This window comes from Nipponia nippon, unplaced genomic scaffold (assembly GCF_047370975.1).
Source record: "Nipponia nippon isolate SJK-2023a ecotype South Korea unplaced genomic scaffold, ASM4737097v1 scaffold_10, whole genome shotgun sequence".
NCBI classification, from domain to species: domain Eukaryota; kingdom Metazoa; phylum Chordata; class Aves; order Pelecaniformes; family Threskiornithidae; genus Nipponia; species Nipponia nippon.
Window position 1 is genome coordinate 20,686,813 of NW_028262291.1, and position 19,852 is coordinate 20,706,664.

Consider the following 19,852-nt stretch of genomic DNA (forward strand, 5'->3'; position numbering starts at 1 on the left):
ATGTCATTAAAACGTTCACCTTCAAAGGTGGAGAATAACAATTATACCACTCTCTATCTCTCTCTCTCACAGACATCTTTGTTCTTGTATGCCAACATGCCACCCCAGTTCAGTTTGATTAAGATTCTTCCAAGAGCTACATCATGGTAATTCTGTCATAAATCACAGGTAATTGCTAAGAATTAAGTGAGGTTTGCTTATGCTGGCATCATTTGCTCTACACCCGTAACCCCAAATTAACATATCTGAGCTGACTGCACAGTCATCTCACTCTGTCCTCTTATGGAGTTACCTTTCTTCTGATTTTGTGGTTGAAAGGAATAGCACTCTTGCCAAATAACATTTTTTGAATCAGCAGAAAATTATAATCCTTTCCATCCTATTTTCCTACACTTTAGGTCTAGCAAAATATAAATAAGGGATCATTTGTATGAATTCCAAACTTTATGGTCCTAACCCAGAAAAGCATATACTGACCTGCTTAACTCCATGCATGTGTAATGTCCCACTGACATTGCAACAGTGCATAATACAAAGGTAATGCAAAATGTAAAAATGGTGGCAAATCAAATTGGGGGCTTAACCACCTTCCATCTTTGGTAACATTAAGTTGCATAAAGCCACTACTCAAACATAAACAAAATACAACACTTTATCAAATCCCAAATCAAACAAAAGCTCAGAATTCTCTACTGTAGCCATGATATCAGACTATCTGAATAATAAAGAACTAAATAGAGGGGAACTAAATACAAGGACAGTTTATCAATCAGAGGAGGTAGAGACTAGCATAGTGTTCACAGAATCACAGCAATGGTTGAAGTTGGAAGGGATCCCTGGAGGTCATCTTGTCCAACCCCCATGCTCAGGCAGGGCCAGTTGCCCAGGACCACATCCGAACAGCTAAAATAGTTCTTAAATAGAAATTCTTGGATTTAAAAATTGTGAATTAGCTATCTTTTACAACATCCATATTTATAATATACATTATAATAAATAATATATACTTTAATGCACTGTCTAGGGAACATTGCAGAAAATAAAAGAATATGGTCATGGGGTCCCTTCTGATATTGGCATAAACGTAACAGTTCTCTTACTCATGTCTTCTCTTTATGGACCATGGGGAAAAAGAGCAGCTTTGCATTGCCCTCTGAGAACCTCTTCCAGCTTTGATCCAGCTTTGCAGCAAAAAACCCTTCAGGGGTACTGCACAGCTAGCCAGTCAAAGAGGTCAGGAAGGAGTGCTTCTACAAGTGGGGATAGGCATATTCTTGTCTGTGTTTTCTGTTGTTTCTCTACCATCTGAACACTTGGGAAGGGCCACATCAGGAGAAAGGCTGAATAAAGGATGGATGCACGGAAATATATCCCCAGATGTCTCTCTACTGCAATTTGCCCAATACAGGGTCGAATAGAAGTTTCTAGGGTGAAATTGGGGATTTTCACCTGCCTGCCTTCTGGGGCATGGTTTGTCCACAGGCATCATTCAGACCTATCTCACTTCATCCATCCTCTACCACTGCAGGGGCCCCAGGCATTGGGTGCCTCTGATCATCTCTTCCCTGGATGCTGCAAATTTAAGTAAGCTCGTGATGGATGCACCATACAATGTGTTTACGTAACATTTTATAGCCTTTGAATTGCAAACAGTGCAGCTGATCTAATGGCCAGAATAAAGCAAACAAGAAAAATCTCAGTCACACGGCACGTCTCTTTCCGTGTAAGGCCACTCCTCCTTACAGGAGAAAACCTTCAACTGGCATAAACCACAACTCCTCCGCTGAGTTTTCTGCATCTAGGCAGCTTGCCCATGCTGACACAGGACATTGCTGTCTAGTACACAGACACAAGGATAAAGAAAGCCACGCAAACACAGAAACTCCCTTCATATTTATACAATACGGTTCCTTCTGTGAACTTGCTGCAAACTTACTTTACCTCGTCCCTTAGCTATCAGGGCAATGGGGAACACTTGCCATTCTGTCACTGTACCTGCAACCAGATAAGCCTCTAAAAAGATGGAAGTTTGTCACATTTCTTTCCACGTACTTATTCATATTTGCCTGAAGGATGGCAATGTCCCTGTATGTCATCATGTCCTCAGCTTTACAGAAGATCTTCCAGGGACTATTTACATGGTGCATATTTTATAAAAAAAATGAACACCGGTTCTAAGGATTCCTTAAGGAACAGATGCCTCCCAAAGTAATATTTACAGAAATTTATTATTAGATTTGCAAGCTGCGTGCCTATAATAAGAAAGAAATTAAATTAAATTACAAAAGCAGAACCTACTATCAACCAACGCCAACACATCCATAAAAACAAATATGGCATTAGGAGTAATGTGAAGGAATTACATTGCTCATTTCACTTCAAGCACTGATAAGTTTTTCAAATTTCAGGCTAATTTTGGTGCAGAATTTTCTTTTCTGTAAACCACTGAACAGAGGTAAAGGAAAGCAGTCACTCTCATTTTTGTATCGTTGAAACAAGTGTTTCTGATAGACGCTCTGTTTATTAGGCCAGCAAAACTGAAGACAATCTTAACCTGATTACTTTACATATGGTATGGTAAGGTATGATTAATGAATTTTATTTTTATTTTTTCTTTGTCTTGTACTTCCTAACTGAAGGTCTTTTGCCACAGAAGGAGCTTTTGGTAATATGCTTGTTCCTAACATTTCTCTGTCAATATAAAGGATGCTAAAAGAAAGCAATGGATTAATTCCCAAGATGTTTTTACACAAGGCCCTGAGAAGAAACAGCTATCCCCTCTACTGCTAAGACCTTGATCACTTCATGCATTTTGAAGAAGCTGTCCCCTGCTCCTACTCAGAAGTCAAAGGGTCCCACAGTTAAATCGTATTTCCCTCTGTGTGTTACAGTTTTCAGTTCCAGTGCTGGCTATGGCTAAACCCAGTGTACATGAATGGGGTCGGTTCCTGCTCACACCGTCTGCTAAGTCACGCACAGCACGTATTCACTATGAGTTATTAGCTAACGAGTTTTCAAGCATTCTCCTGCTGCAGACACCATCAGCAGAAGGCACTAATTTAAATGACTTCTAAAACCTACTTACCTTACTCTTCACAATTTACACTGCCAAGCGTGTAGTCTCAAATCCATTCCAATTTCATTCATGGGTTGCAGCTCTGACTCTCCTACAGCTAACTTTGGTGCAAGTCAGGAGTAGCATGTTTAAGGTTAATACTAATCAAAGTTGATTAGTATTCCAGACAATGGAATTAGGTTGTCTTGGGTTGTCTTGTCCCATGTCTTGGGTACTTGCAAAAGGCAGAACTGCTGTGTGTTTGCAATGCAACCCAGTGTTTGATAACAGGGCCTCATTATTAAAAAATGCTTATACAGAGACTTCAGAAAAGAAAAAAACATGGAAGCTAATGGGAACTGGTTTCTTACAGGCTAAAGTTGGCTGTCCTAAGCTCACCTTTAACCCATGGAACAAGATACTAAGAAAGCACGAACTTTGTTGCACTAAGTGTTTAGTATCACTTGGCTCCCTTTTGCTCTCTATGCTCTTATTTCAGGAAAGGGAGCTAGCAAGCCAAGGTATCTTCACCCCCTGCCCCCCAAGAAGAACACTCCAGCTCTTATGGAGAGCAAGTGACTGCTGTCCCTCCTTCCCTGCTACTGTAGACAGGCAGCAGTGAGAAGAAGAGGCAAGAGGACTTTTTCCACTGCCCGGCCCTGACCACAGAACTTCGCTGCAAGTTAAAGCCAGGAATAAAGTTCCCTTTGCTGACTCTGGGGTCGTGCTAGCTGCTGGAGGAGACTAAAATTCTGGGTCGTGCAGTGACTTTTTGGCCTTGCAGATCTCGACTCCTGCGTCGTAACAAGTCATCTCCAGTCAGAGATATTAGCACAGCAAAGTACATCTGCAAATATTTTGTTCGGTAACTAACAAACTAATCTTTTGGAAGCTGCGTGAATCATGCTGCAGCATCAGAGAAAACTCCCTCATTAATTACTACACAGATAATTGTCCCTGAGAGCACGGCTGCTGTAAGGTGAAACAGCAATGTAACTCAAAGCAAGCTGCTCCCAACAACTGCATGCACCTGCATTTCTGAAAATACTTCTGAAATATTCTGGCTGGTGAGAAGAGAACTTAAGAGCTTGCAAGAGATGGGAGTGCCTCCAGCTCTACTGCATCTGTCACGTCCACCTTGGAGGGGGTCAGAGCAAAGCAAGGAGTTGTGTGAGCACGCATGACCGCCGTATGTGTGCAAGCGTGCACATGGGTATGCTTTCATTTATGTTAGGTGCAGAGGGTCAGATCAGCCCAAACTGGGGAGATGCATCTTGTGACTTTTTAACAAGAAATGGAATTAATGGGAATTTGCACTCTGATAATTATTTATCAGGGCAAATTATTTTAATATAATGATAAACTCTTAATAACAACTTACCAGGGTAGTAGGAGGGAAAATCCACTATAATTGTATATGTAGTGTAACAAAACACCCCCCCCCCCCCCCCCCCCGCAAATAATCATTGACTGAGACTCAAATTAATGAGATACATGTCGGAGACCAGAATCCTCCTGTATTAGCCATGATATAAACATATAGAAAATGACAGCATCTATTGCAAAAATAGGGTAGAGAATATGATTGAGAAGTTTGACAGCTGAAATAAGAAAAATATGAGAGATTGTACAAAGCTGGTGGCAGCTGGTCGTATGACGCAGCACAGGAGCACCCCAGTGATGTGCAAACAACAAAGAGCATATAGAAAGAACCAGAGGACACTGTAGAGGAAATGTAGGTCCCATTAATATACACAACGGATAATTAAATTCCAATGGACAAGCGTCCTGTCCCGAGTGACATGGAAGCTGGGAACTTTACAGAAAGGGCAAGAAATTAATAGGCAAAGCGATTATATATCCTGCGCACTTCTGCTACGGTTCATGCAGGTCAGGTTTCAAGCAGAGAGACAGAGCATGGGGTGGGAATGTGTACGTTGTATCTTTGGTTGTGATAAACAGAGGATTACAGCCTCTGAGGTTGCCAAACCAGTGTCCTCCAGAGTAATTACTCCACATACACCCCTACGCACTTGCCTGCAGAACACTCACTGAATACCGAATCATGTTTTCAATGTCCAAAAGTGCCAAGAAACCAACACAGACTCCCCTAGTTTCACCTTGAACCCACAAACTTGCATTTATAATTGATTAAAACAAATAGTATTAATAATCTGAAGGGTTTGAAACCTGGGTTCCAACTATCTCCAGATACTGCTGCAGGGATGGGAACTCATCAAACAGCTCTGTGTTTCTGTGAGGGTCTTGGCAACACCCTCCCCACTTGTGCACGATCATTTAGGACTTTTTCCCATGAAATTTGATGCTTCCATTTTGTCATCACTCCCCCAGACTGGGGGGACAGCACAGGGGCAAGAAACAGTTTGGCTTACAACACCTAATAACAAGTTTGAGAAATAATAATCTGTTCTTCCATTAATCCAACATCCTAGTTCTTCAGGGATTGATTTGCTCCAGCCAAAATTTTACTGGATGGAGACCAAACCTAGAGAGCCAAATCTTGCTCTTGGTTTCACCACAATAAATCTTGAATAGCTCCACTGAGCTCAAGCTACCCAGTAAACACTTAGAACAGCACAACCCTGAACACATCCATCAGCTTGAAAACCATCGTTTCTTTTGGAAGCTGGTTTCGAATCATTCCCCTAGAAATAAAACACTAAATCCACTGAACTTGCAAACAGTATCTCAAAGCACACATGCATCTGTTGAATAAATCTTCAGTAGCAATACATCTAAAATAGCTATTGATGTGGGTATTATTTATTTTTAAAGGTTGCTCTGAAAATGAATGCACTGGTAATCAGAGAGATTTAGATTTTAAAAGAGTGACCAGACTAGTCTTACAAAATAAAGGAAAAAAAAAAATCTCTTCTCTGATCTACAGAAATCAAGTTGAATTTACCAAGCCACACTGTGATAACAATGATCTGGTCCATATGTCAGCACACAATGGTTTGGTTGTACAGATAATTCTGACATCAGAAGCAAAAACTTTTAAAGCTTGAATGTTATTTAAATCAGTAACATATGTTCTAATAGGAAGCTTACATAATAGTTTCATTGTACTCTCAAATAGCTGTAAAGTATCCAAAATTGTAAAACTGATTGTATGCATGTGTTGCTCGTACTTGATCAAATCCACGACACAGCCCCCAACTCTGCAAGCAGTGCTGAGGCCATGTCCTTATGTCCCTGCAGTATCATTTCGCAGTTGAACAAATGTCATATGAATGTGAAGACCTGACTTGCTTTGCAGAATTGCAGCCTTGGTTGGTTTTGTACTTACTCTTCCAAATTCAAGTAGCAATATGCTGAAAACCGTTGGTTTGGGTCTCCTCTGTCTTCCACCCCACACAGCCATGGCACGCAGGTTGCCTTTACCATCTTATGCTCCTTTGCACAAGTGTGAACCACTGCCCAAGGATCATGGTAACAAGGATAGGTAAGGTAATAAAGATCATGTCCCATCTTCTGCTACCAGAAACCTGCTTTTAGGCTGAAATGCCATGGAAATGTAGCACCTAATATTCTGGCCTGATTCTTCCTTCTGAACTGTGCGGCTTTTTCATGGTAAGGGTTCCTAACCCTGTTGAGACACGTTGTTGGAGACTTCAAAAACTAAGCAAAAAGAGACTTTGCTAGGCAATTCTCAACTCATAAGCTTAAACACATCAGAGGAAGGCAAGCATGTTTTAGGCTGAACAGAAAGCATGCATCTACCAAAGGTCTTTTTAAATGACAACCGTGTCTATGAAATTCTGTTTTCATAACTCCCTTTTACATGCAAATGAAGAATTTCTGTGTGAACAAAAAGTTATTGTTGCCAAAGGTCTTTGCAGTAGGGTGTCTCTGTTGTCCCATCTTTTCCAGGCAACCTTTGCATGAATAAGAAGCTGTTTTCCAAATGGGCTGCAGTGCAGATGCCACTGGCAATATTTCTCCCAACAAAAGCATTTCACTATTTTATTCCAGGGTTATTTTTTGGTTGGTTGGTTGCTTTTGTTTTAAATTTCAAATTTGGAAAGGGGCAAAGATCTGGCATATTGCTTTTTTTACCTATGCATCTCTGCCACACACTTCACTGACAGCAATATGGATCTCTGGGGAGGAAATGCAGCTCCCCCAGTGCTGCACAAGGGGTAAATCAGGGAGAGCATTCAAGGTTTCACACTTTGTCCAGCCCATGACTCTGCCTTCTCAGCTTCATTATGCCAAAGTGAGAGCCAGCTGCTGCAGCTTTCATGAGCTTGCTAAAGCAAATTATGATTATCAAGGAGTCACATCTTTTTGGCCAGCACTTTCTCTAAAGCGAAAGCCTGAAAACAAGAACAGGAGACTACTTAGCTACAGCAGTCAAAACCACAAACCCTTCAAGGCAGTTTGGTTGTTTTCCAGGACTGAAGCCAGAGCCCACACTGGTGGTCCTGATAGAGTACTTGAGCTCCACCATGGACATGTCTGTGACCAATGCTTCAACCAGAGACACTGCATAAAAATCCTTGTTCCACTAACACCAGTGCCAAATCTCCCCCTGCCCTCAGTGCGGCCAAGATCCCCACCTCCGGTGCCTGCAGGCGAGGATGGCATCTGGAGATGGGAGAAGACAACAAAGGAAGAACCCAACCCTAACAGGATACATCTCTGGGCCATTGCTGACTTACAACATTTTCACTCGTCATTGTTGCTTCTCATTGCCGCCTTGAACTCACGGTAGCAACTGCAATATTGCACTAAGCGCTATGCTACTTGCAAGCACTTTATTTTCCATGTCAAATTATATCTCATTTAAACCAAAAATGCTTGCTGAGACCAAGAGGAGAGAGGTACTTGTAAATGAAATTGAGTGCTGATACACACGCTTCTGTAACTAGCCATAATCATGCTTAAGTTAACCCAGACACTTACTTTTGTTAAAGTTAATACACACGAAATGTAGCTTTAGTTTCAAGTGCTCTCATTTTTAGCTGCTGTCAAGAAACCTTGAGCAGAATAACAGGCTTGATCAATGTTGATGTACTCGGAGTCAGGAACAGCAATTCCCTAACACACGAATATACAGCGTGTGTGGGAAGGATAACGTAATTGTGTATTAATTTCCTTTTGATCATTAAAACTGCTTGTCAGCTTAGTTACTGGTAGTGTTTTAACAATGAAAGATCAGTTACTTTAACTCAGCTCCCACAGTCTGATAGAAGTAGGGGTTGCCGAAGTGTGGTTCTGTGGGCCAAGACCTGCCCTTGATCTTTTTTTCACCCTACCCTTGCCTCCCACCCTTGGCATGAAGCTGCGCCCCACAGATGCTGTAGAAACCCAACACACCATGCTGCATATCACTGGGTGCACTACGTCTTCCACAAGAGCAAGTGAATTTTCAAATAGGATGAAGTTGAGACACATGGTAAATAAAACTCTCACACCCACATATCCATTGCCCCTCAATTTAGCCCCAGAGCTACTGAGAGTTCCTATAGCTTTGGCAATCGTTCATTCTCATTGTTGAAAGTTTACATGTAAAAAAAATTAAGGATAATGAAACTGTGGTTACAGAATGAGTTATTTACATTGAAGGAATGAATCCCACAGCACTTTAAAATTTCCTGCATGAATAACTTTTCAGTCTCCCACATGTTGTGTGCCTGTTTCACCGTATGTTCCAGGTCTGAGCTTTGGCAGAGTAAGACAGATATATTGCAACTTTGATTTAACATAGATCTCATCCTTCAAAATCAACTCTTGAAACTTTTAATGCTGCAGGGTAAGCAGAAGGAACATTCTGTAAAAGATCCAAATCAGCTGACAGATTCAGTGGTGTTAAGACGCACACCACAAAAAAAGCCCCCCAAAACACTTTTTCCAGAAAAACTGGAATTCTAGACTCATTGACCAGACAGAACTAAAGAACTGGATCAGCTGTGAGCGCCTAGTCAACATTTGTCACAGTAAGGGCTATAGAGTTTCCTCTGGAAAAAAAGTGCTTGAGATACTGCAGAAATCGGTTGATCCTAGAACCTAGAGAGAAAAAGTAATCTAAAGTGATTTAGTCTGAATGTACAGTGGCAGGAATGCAGGTTCTCGAGATTCTTTAGATCTGGCACATTTGTATGAGACTAATGATTTTCTCCTGTGGCTGATGGTCATTTCTTCTTTGTACCTTTTCTTTCCTTTCTTTTTTTATCTGTGCATACATTCAATAAGAAAACAAAAAATACAGAAGCTTGCAAGGAACAGATACAGGTACAACTTGGGCCTGGGAATAGCTGGCAAATGCCAGTTGATTTCCTCCAAATTTCTTTTCTCTCTCAACCTCTGATGTTCACCTCAGATTTGGCATGATAGACTTGTCTCTGTATGTCCTGAGCCAAGAAAACAAGATGCAGAAGAGAAGCTTGGGGGACCTCAGAGCCCATCAACCTGACTACTGAGGCAGACAAGACCTTACAGATTTCCATACTGAGGGTGTTACTACAAAACAGAACCTCAGCATTTATTTCACAGCACACGAACAGACATCCCAAATCTGGTGCAGTGTGCTAACTGGATGTATAGCAAATTCCACACCCCATCCTTGACTTCTTTCAAACAAATTCCCACCCCAAGGGGATCTAGCAGTAGATGTTGTAATGTGTCCTCAGTCATGGAGATGAGCCTTATGGCAGAAGTGCAAACCCTTGCAAAGGCTCTCAGCTGCCAGAAGTGCCGCTGATCAGCTCCACTAATCAATGGAGAGACTTCATCACATGTGAACAGACTAATTGTTCTAGCTCCCCAGTGCCCTCCTGCCAACACAAGTCTCAAAAGGCCTGCATAAACAATTTCAGAGGAGCTCACACAAAATTCTCAAACCCATCTTGACCTAGCTTTGGAGACAACAGTAGTTGCCAGCAACAAGTAACAGTTCCTTTACAGACTAATTTGCAATGGTTCCTTTGCAGAAATAACTAATTGCAGTGGTTCCTTTACAGACTACCAACAGCCTCACCAAAATGGTCCACAGCCTTTGTGCAAGAGAAATACATGCCATGTAGACTTCCAACTAGTTCATGAGTTGGGATAAAACCCTTCATTGACTATGATCTATATTGATATTGAGAACAGCAATTCTATTAACTTGAGCTGGCTGGCTTTTGGCTGTGAAGTAAGGAAAATATTGCCCAAAACAGCTGCAGAAGAGTGGTGTAACCCACTACCTGCCACATTATTCAAAAGTGGACACTCACACCATGAATTGCAGTGGCCCTCTGTATCTCCCCAGTAAACACAAAGGTTTCCAAATTGACATACCTATCAATTTTTACATAAGCTAACTCAAATACATTGTACAAACAATCTGGTATCACTGTTAAGTGCAGACAGTAGGAAATGAAATAACTGTATTTCACAAGACCCAAATAGATATACAGTTTTCTTTCAAACTGTGTTGAGACTAATGTTTCTTCTGCACCATTAAGTTAGCTTAGGAATGCAAAAAGGAAAAAAACCTCAGTGAAGACAGCTATGAGTGGTATTTAATATTAATGAGTGCATAAGGTAGAGAGATGACTCCCCCTAATTATAATGCTTTGTGAGTTTAAAAGTAAATACCAGTTAACCTAAACTATTTAATAAAAAATAATGAGATTCTTGAAAACAAAAAACCCCAATCCACTCAGAAAAAACCTGAACTTTTACCTTAAAGTAGTGGGAAGAATCATTGCATATTGCAGATTAGAGCAAATACTCAAAATATACAGAATATGCTTATTCACATGGATGAGCTTTACAGAAGGTCCTTTTGACAATGGTGGCTGTATTGTTTAAACACATAAGAGTGACAAAATAACACTCATTATACAAATAAGCACATTTTCAAATATTTTTAAAATCCTCCAGTATGATTTAGCAACCATATTTTAATGTGTTTATTTTACAAAGGATAAAATTTATGTTACTGATTCTTACTATTTTTAGGGTCAAAATTTAACATGTGGCAATAAAACTTTTTTTTCTTTAATTTAAGAAGTTCTTATGGCAAAAATGTTACGTTTTAAAACTGGGTTTACCTTGGGATGCCGAGAGCAAGAACTTTAAAAAAAAAGTCTGTGGGATCTTAATAGGGATAATTATTATAATTATAAATAAGGGCAAGAGAAACTAAACAACAATAAGCAGAGTAAACCAAACCTCTGAGTGAGGTGAAGCAGTAGAAAGTGGAGCGGTAGGACTGTGAGGCTGATGAAGTTCAAACCAGGAGATGCCACAAATGGTCTTTCAAACACACAATCCTTCCTAAAACTTCTGTTACCAAAAGTGGGTGGTAGGTTTCATTATCAGACCTTTGTGTTCAGGTTCTCACCTCCACAAGAAGAACATACAGTGCAGCTTAAGGCAAAGGGTGAAGAATGTGCATGCATTATACCTGCTGATGGAATTGCAAACTTCTCCTAAAACATGAAGGCATTTCTGTATTTCTTTTTGCAGATATTGATCCATTCCTGAGAGACCTGATGCACCCTGTAAAGATCTCAGGACAGAAGGATAAAGCTTTGCCAAACAGCAAATCAGAAATAAATCCAAAGAAAAAGAAGTGTACATGTATTTTAGGGGAAAATAGCAACAGGTCCTTTGTGTGCAGTAATATGTCCACAGAAAACAGGAAAAATTAAATCAGCTCCTGCACGGAGAACATTTTATAGAAATCAGATTATAAAAACTGATCATACACTGAAATTCTATTTATTTCTTCATTGCTTATTCATATTGTTTGGCAGTTACCAACTGACGAATACAATGACATAGCTTAATTTTCCCCCCAACCTGACTCCCTCCCTTTTTTAAAATCAGCACTTACCTTGCATTCCAAGAACATAATTTCCTATGAATATAATTATTTTCAATACAAAAAACAAGCAAGCTGCAGACAAGCAGCTCTCTCGCAGGAGAGAATCAAAACAACCTACAAACCCATTATACTAATGCTAAGTTTATTTTCCTACCTATGCCCATGAAGACAACCCTTCCACAGCTGGATAGCTCCACTGGCAATGGGCTAATTACTACTGTTTCCCAACCCAGTTCTTAGGGTTTTCTCAGATGACAATTATAACCATTTTTTCTCACCACTGTCTAAAATGAACGTTGAGGTGTAAATTTTCATAAGTGATCCCTGACATTGACAGGTGAAACAGAGCAGCTGCAAACCCTAATAGCCAGGCATGTAAGTACTTACTTGCTGGCAGAAATCAGCTAGTTATTACTAATGTTTTTATTTATCATATTATAGTAGCCATCCAGAGCATGTGAGATCATGATCCCATTAGGCAAATCCTTGTACATAACTCATTCCAAAGACTGTGTCTGCCCCAGAGTAAACATAAAGTAAACAACTGAGATATTGAAACTACTGCAAATTCCTACAGCTAATCCAGGACACTGTAGAAACAACTGCTAACCCAGGAACTGAGTCGTATTTTTGAAGTCCTGGTCCAGTGGCTCAGCCACAAAGCCTTGTCTTGCCACAGCCTAGCCTAGCCAAAGCCTAGTCAGCCACAAAGTCTCTAGTCATTGCCATTGCTATCTCCAGTTGGTTCAAAGAGTAAAGCTGCCCCTGTAATCCCAGAGACTGGAATCAGGTGAGCTTGTGGACCCTGACAAGGTTCCTCATTCACTAAAAGCAATTGGTGCATCTTAAGTAATTACTACTTGTAAGCAAACAGTATTTGTAAGACCAAAACACCGATTAATATAGAATTTCAGAAGTTCCCTTTGGAAATGACAAAAGCTTTTATCTGTGTGTTTTCTTGATGAAGAAAAGGAAAGGAGAAATGGTGTGCAGAGGGTGAGAGCCAGAGATGTAGCTTTTGCAGGTGTGGATGCATGCACTTGTTTCTGCTCACTGACCTCAGAAGAATAAGGGCTGGATTCTTGCCATGGGACCAAAGAGTCTACCCTCAAATGCCGGAGAAGGAAGGCAGGACACCTCTATCCTCAGACCTTCTCACAAGAAGGGAAAAGCTAAGAAGTGTCCACCATCTCCCCTCTAGTCCCCTGACCCCCTGGAGCACACTGTACTGTCAGCACATTCGCAGCTCAGGGAGTGCTCACTTTGAGGTGAGCCACATCTCCTGGCTGGACAGCACCAAGTGAAGCTGAACCCCAGAGAAAATCGTACGTGGAAAAGTTTTGAGGCCTTCATCGCAACGAGCCCAGGCTCCAGCAGTGGTATTTACTGCTCAAATATTCAACAGAGCTGTGCTAGCAAAGTAGTGGCTGGGGCAGCAGTAAAGAGAAGCTGAACTCTCAATCTCGGATGGGTGCGTGGCACAAGACAACATCCTGAAAGGAAAGGCCACGTTTTACCAAATATACTCAAAGTGGTGTGTCTATTCAGATGGTGGGCAGGGAAGGGGCACAAGTATTTATTAAATGATGGGCTTACCTTACCTTGCAGGTGTTTATTGGCAGATTTGCTGTATGCATTATATATTATTTATTTACTTCGCTATTTCACTAGCCACGTTCACGCTGCAAAAAGTGTTGTGGTCTCTGATGATCCTCTTATGGTTTTCATGCCCTGTATTGCACCACAGTTTGGATCACAAAATAGAAACACGATAGCAGTGCCCCTGGGGGAAGAAACCTGCCTCTGTGGAACTGCTCAGGTGACAACGAGAGCAGATACTCTCTGCTCTGTCTAAGATGAAATGAATGCACTAGATCCTCCCCACTGACCCTGTCATGACCAGAAGACAGGGAGCTGGAGCTGCAATGGTAGGACCTGCCTCATAACCCTGTTCCTTACAGGTATGGTCTGTACCTGACAGCCTGAAATAGGTGGCAGGAGAGCTTCAGCTAGGGAAGGCTGCATAAAACATAGTGCTGAAGGCAAGAACCATGGAAAGATGCTGCAAGGCCACAAACTTGTCTTGATGTCATCCATGCTTGCTGCAGAATGGAGCCTGAGCTCCAGAACCACAGTGGTGCATTTCTACAGAAAACAAGTTCATCTTCCCTTGCTGGTGAATCAGCCTGTCAGACTCCCTGATATCTTAAGTCATAAAGACATTCATATTCTCTGCTTCGGGCACCTGGTGAAATTAAACCAAGAAAAGGCAGAAGCATTACATTACGTTCCTAGTCAAGGGAGAGCTAGGCATCTCGGAAAGGTCTACCCAGAACTGATAAATGGTCAAAGCAATCAGATTTCCCTAGGGCCTAATGCACACAGGCTGATTGTGCTTTACTGAAAATAATCCGCTGTATTTCTTTCCCCAAATACTACTTTTTATCAATAATACGAATGTCCTTAAAACTGTCAATGCTAAATGAAACCTGAGGTCACAGCAATTTTGCCAAGGTTTGTAATACTCCCAGGGATCTGCAGGCTTTAATACAGAGAAGACTCATTACTACAGAGATTAAGATTCAACTCAAACGCTTTCCTAGCTCCTGGCAAGCACCCAAAGTCCTCAAAGAACATGTTCTTAAGATAGACTTCATAGCAACCTTAACTGCTGAAGGACTTTCAGGCTGGCTACACAAAACAAACAAGAGAAACACTAAAGAAACTAGCTTGCATTTGGAATTAAATGCTTTCCCCATCCAGAAAAGCAAATGTCAAAGCAAACAGCGATGCTCTGGGCACTGAAATATGGACATGAAGAGATTCACCACAACCAAATCAGAGCAGTGGTTCTCTGACTGCATGTGTAAATACAACCTAGAGCAAAAGCACCCTGATCCCTCATTAAACAGTCAGCACCTACTATAATACAAATAAATCATCTGTTGACAAACATTTGCATCTTTAATGCAAACTATGTAACTGAATTGATTTTAGAAAATATTTTGGGATTTTATCAATCATAAAAGCAATGTTGATCCTTGTTGCACAAAACTCGTTGCATTTATGTGTAGTACCTATGTTACATGCATCATACGTAGTAATCCAGTAATTGCAAAAAATTAGAAATGACAGGCAGAAGAAAAAGAAAACTGGAGAAAAAAAAGGGTAAAAGTAAAAATGACAAGGAAAAAACAAATTTAGGGGAATGATGCTCCTAAATCTTCTGTTTGAGACAAAATGATCCAGCAAATAGCGGGTGCCTAGACAGACGCTATCAGCAACACATCAAATTTTGGGCTGATCAGTGTCACAGCTGAGTCTTATACAAGATAGCGTAACTTGGTCCAGATCCAGCAAATCACTTGGACTAATGTTCAATTTTCAGCTTGTGAGCAGTTCCAATGAAGTCAAACTTCTTGCGACTTTAAGAGGTGAGCATTTGCTTAAACTCTTTGTTGGATAAGTACCAAGGAGTAATATTGCTAAGTTCAAATTCCTAAATATCCTGATTCAGGTCTCAAAAATATTTTTAAACATTGGTTTAAAGCCCTTGCCCTCAATTAAGAAAAAATTAATTTGGCTCTGGTTTCTTAAAGTCATGGAATGATCAGAAAAATCCTTACTCAAATCACTTGGCTCACGTTTTCAGTTATTTTTTTACAGTCAAGAGGACTTGAAACTTTTCAAAAAGTGAATACAGAGATTCCTGTGTAGCCAGTCTTGTTCCCAGGAGCTGGTGTTAAAAAAAAAATTTTAAAAAAAAAATCCATCCTAAGACTCATAGAAGCATGAGAATTATTGAATTTAAATGTACTATGCACCTTGCTCATTTGAACCTTCAGGACAGCTGTCTCATTTCCACTCTCCCATGACGACTTTACTGACCCAAATGGACAAGGATTGCTATCCTCTTGTTCTGGGAGACTCTTCTGCAATAGTGCAAGAGCAATTTGAGAACTGCATGCAATGCAGACTGCAGCAAAGAATTGTTAACTCTACCTGGATGAATAAAATCTGCTTTCCTGTCCCTATATCCCTCATACTTACTTTTGTATCCACATTCTGCAGTCTCTGCACTTCATCTCTCTTAAAATATAATAACATCTCTCTGTTACAAGCAGTTGCTTAAGTAGCCCTGGGAGCAGACCAGTCTTCTGCTGGCTACAAAGCGTAGAGCTGAATGGGAGGAAATTAACTTCAGCTGGTGCAACAGCTTCTGCTATAAACTTATGGGAACCAGTTCCTGAAATTCCCCTATCTGATTTAAAAGCCCTTTCATAAAGATATCTATCTAACATTTTTAAACAGATCTTTTCATTCATCCCTGAATTGAGAATAAAAGCAATCTGATAAAAAATACATAGGCTACATGCCAAAGCAGAAGTAGTAATTCATTGGCCCTGAAATATAGTTCTTTTACTGGAAACATTACAAAGATGAGGACCATGTATCATCACAAAAAAAAAAAAAAAAAGGCAGTATTTAACAGGCATTCTTCAGAATAGGCTCCACATTTCATCCTCAATTATCAGTTCATAAATATAGAATTTCTTAGCTGCTAGCAGATGGGTGAAGGTCACCAAACAAGGACCTCATAAAATTAGTGCGATTTAGAAAATTAACAACAATCTGAACTAATTTCTTTCCACAGTACGCTGTATTTTCCAGAGCTGTTCCCCTTTAGCAAAGGGCCAGTAGAAAACTAAAACCCAGAAACAGCCAAAAAAGAAATTCCCTTTCAACCGCCAAGATGGATTATCTGCAAATAAACTTGAATATATTTTCATTATGGATTAAATTAAATAGTTGATAATGATATCCTGCACTTACATATAGCCTTTTAAAGTTTCAAGTATTCAAAAGTAACGCAAGCTTTAGGAGGGTTGGGGAAGGACCATGAATTTACAACTAAAGTAGCTCAACCACATTTCCCATCAAAGGAATCAGAACTCCTTCAGGAACTACCAGGAAAAGCCAATATCCAAACTCACAGACCTAGCAAGCTTTGCTCTCCTATAGAAAACCGTAATACACAAGTACCTTGATTCCTCACTGCCAGAACATCCCTCCTTTGAGTTCTATTGAATGGCAACACACACCTCAGCATCCTCACAACTTAAGTTCCTATGTGAGTTTGACAAGAGTAAACGTTTCAAAAAAAATCAGTAACTAAAGTCAGGATCATAAATCCTTATTTTGACATCTCCCTGTGCAGTTTACTATCAAGAGAATTCTTCCCCCATTTTCAAACTGAAAAAAGATGTTTTAACTCCATTTCATCCTAAAATAATTAGGAAATTCTACTCTACAAGACAGAATGAAACAAAAATAAAGTGACAAAAAGCAAGTTTCCCATCTTATTACCCACTCATGCATACACACTGACAGTGTCTTGTTCATAATGATTCACCATAATACATTTTTTCACATAATACAGCATGAAAATAATGTCTGCTTTTAACTTCCCAAGTATATATGAAACACCCTCTATCTTTTGCCTGCTTTTCTGTCCTTACCTTCTTTTCAGTAAACAAACCAATCTTCCAATCTGTCCTTACGAGACATTTCCTGTTATCTGCTGCCCATTTTCAAATTACAACCACAATGATTCTGACCTTATGGCTGAGAAAGTCTGTGGGAATTACATTTAGTGAGAATGAAGAACATTTTTTCTATCATCCTCAAAAACCTCAGTTGCAAGGGTTTGGTCAAAAAACCAATCACTTTTTGGACAGAATTCCAACATCAACAAGTTTAATTCAGAAATAAGATTGCTAAACATTTTTGAGTAAATGGCAACAGCCTGCTAGAATGGAAGCAGCTATGTTACATTAGCTATAGCAGACATCGCTACTGCTGTGACAGCAATGTTGCTTTAATGGGCATTAAACTGACATGAAGCAGACATCCAAAAATAAAGTTCACGTACCCAGGCTGTGCTTGCATCGGCTGTGCCCTTAAGTGATCCGGGTTTATCAATGACAGATTGTCAAAGATGGGAATTAACAAAGGAAAGCTACTGCTGTACTATATTGAACGAGTTCTGGTCTGGGAGAGCTAACAGAGTCATCTTCTTCCTTTACCTGTTCCCTCACAATTGCATTTAACTGGCACACAGAAAGCATGCTTATTTAAAGGAGGAGTGGGTAGCTTCTCCTGGGCTTTGTGTGCCTGGGAAGCATCACAATATTAGACTTGATATCCAAGCCAAAACATGTTTACGTTATAGTTGATCAAATCAAAACTCCACTTGAGACCAAACGCTACCTGCATCAAAGACCACAAGGATGTCAGGTCACAGAAAATGGTTTGCCAATACCTTTCATGACAGAAGTCAGTGTCTCAGAGTACAAAGGGATGTGCAAGATCCTGCTAAAGCTGCAAGTCAAATAAACTAAACAGTTTAGTTTTCCTGAACTGCATCTTGTATTCAATACCAACAGAACTGGTCAAAACATTTTCCAGTGACACATTTTAAGAGAAGATGGATTTTTGACCAAACAAAAAAAACTATTTGACATTTTTTTGTAATAAAATGTCTTTTGATATTGTCAAAAATATAATTTTTTTCACCCACTACTTACTGCTCCATTGCAGTAATGGAGCAATTTCATGCTTATGACAGTGGTTGGTTGCCATTAAAATAATTGCAGCAATGTAGAATCACCACTTTTCCATGTTACGGACTAGAAGGTGGAAAAAAAAATTTAGACTACAAATCCTTCATCTCATCACCAGAACAAGGGAAAATAAGATCAAAGTGTGACAACTGAAGTTCATTAACTTTAGTGATGATGCATGAGACCGAAAAGAATTTATTGCCGTTTCCCATCAGGGAACATGTTCTCTTTAACAAGAATTAGCAAAATCACTATTTTTTCCCCACAAATTTAGCGTAGCCATACAAAGCCAGAGAGGAGTCCTGTTTAACATAAAGATGGCCTTTACACAGCCCTTTACTGATATGAACTGTACTTTTCCATTATGCATCATCAGTTACCAAGGGTAATACAGATATCAGCACAGGAGAGAGAAGACAGCTCTGCCTCCTCATTGCGATGATTTTCACTTCTACCTTCCCAACCTGCCAACTCTCCAGTTCTCTAGGAGAAAACATGTCATGCTTTCACGGAGCTCAGCAAGCCAGGGACATGCAGTCTTCATAGCAGCTCTCATAAACCCAACTTCATTGACTTCAATAAAGCCAAAGTGACTTTCATCAGCTGAGGAACTGGTCTGACCTGTATAGAACAGGCTACTGTGCACAACAAAAGCCCAAAGGATGAAACACTCTGAAATCCCAGTGCCTAGACATAGATAAGAGGCGAATTTCTAGCTCCTTTCAAATTTGCAACAAATTTCCATGGATTTCAGCATGGCAGGAACTTCCCTGGTGGCAGACTGTGGCTAATTCATTGGCATCACTGCAGCTACACTGATTTATTCCAGCTCAGGTCCTGTCCTTAAACTTATGCGGTTGCAGAGCATATATTCATGACCTAATCTATTATCACGGCATGGGGAAATGGAAGAAATGAAAGCAGTACAAATGAAGATTTTATCACTTAAATACAATTGAGGGCTGTTATTCTTTATGTTTATTTCAGTGATCATTCATTTCTTACCTCACAGACACAAGTAAACTATTGTTCAACTTCAGTTCTCTCAGATTAGGTAGATAGGCACCTATGGGAACAGAATAAAGAATCACTTTGCAGACCTGGGAGTAGGGTAAAGGAAACTTCTGACAATTACAAGTTGAAGCATCTAATTTTACATGTATTCCTTACCTGTTTCTGCCAGATCTGTGCTGGGCCTCTTCTAAGAAAATTAATGAGATTATTTCACTCAAAAAATATTTCACCCTTTGCATTTTTGCAACATACATGTATTGTCTGCATGACTACCCAATCATAATTTTTGGGACCCCTCTCTGACAATTCTGATAGAGC

At 40.1% G+C, this 19,852-nt stretch overlaps 1 protein-coding gene across 8 annotated transcripts in view; it reads right to left on the reverse strand.

Annotated features, from left to right (window-relative positions):
• LRRC56 (leucine rich repeat containing 56) overlaps positions 1-19,852 on the reverse strand; it is a 68,702-nt gene that overhangs the window by 19,372 nt on the left and 29,478 nt on the right. For 4 of the 8 annotated variants that reach the window (XM_087746759.1, XM_087746758.1, XM_009470324.2 and 1 more), the window contains one exon: positions 19,526-19,586. The exons of 1 other annotated variant lie outside the window; for it this stretch is intronic. In XM_087746759.1, coding sequence (XP_087602885.1) covers positions 19,526-19,586 — 61 coding nt within the window. Of the gene's footprint in view, positions 1-15,947; positions 15,988-19,525; positions 19,587-19,690; positions 19,722-19,852 lie in introns of those variants that run through there. 3 more of the 8 variants (XM_087746762.1, XM_087746756.1, XM_087746760.1) reach the window with 2 other exon arrangements.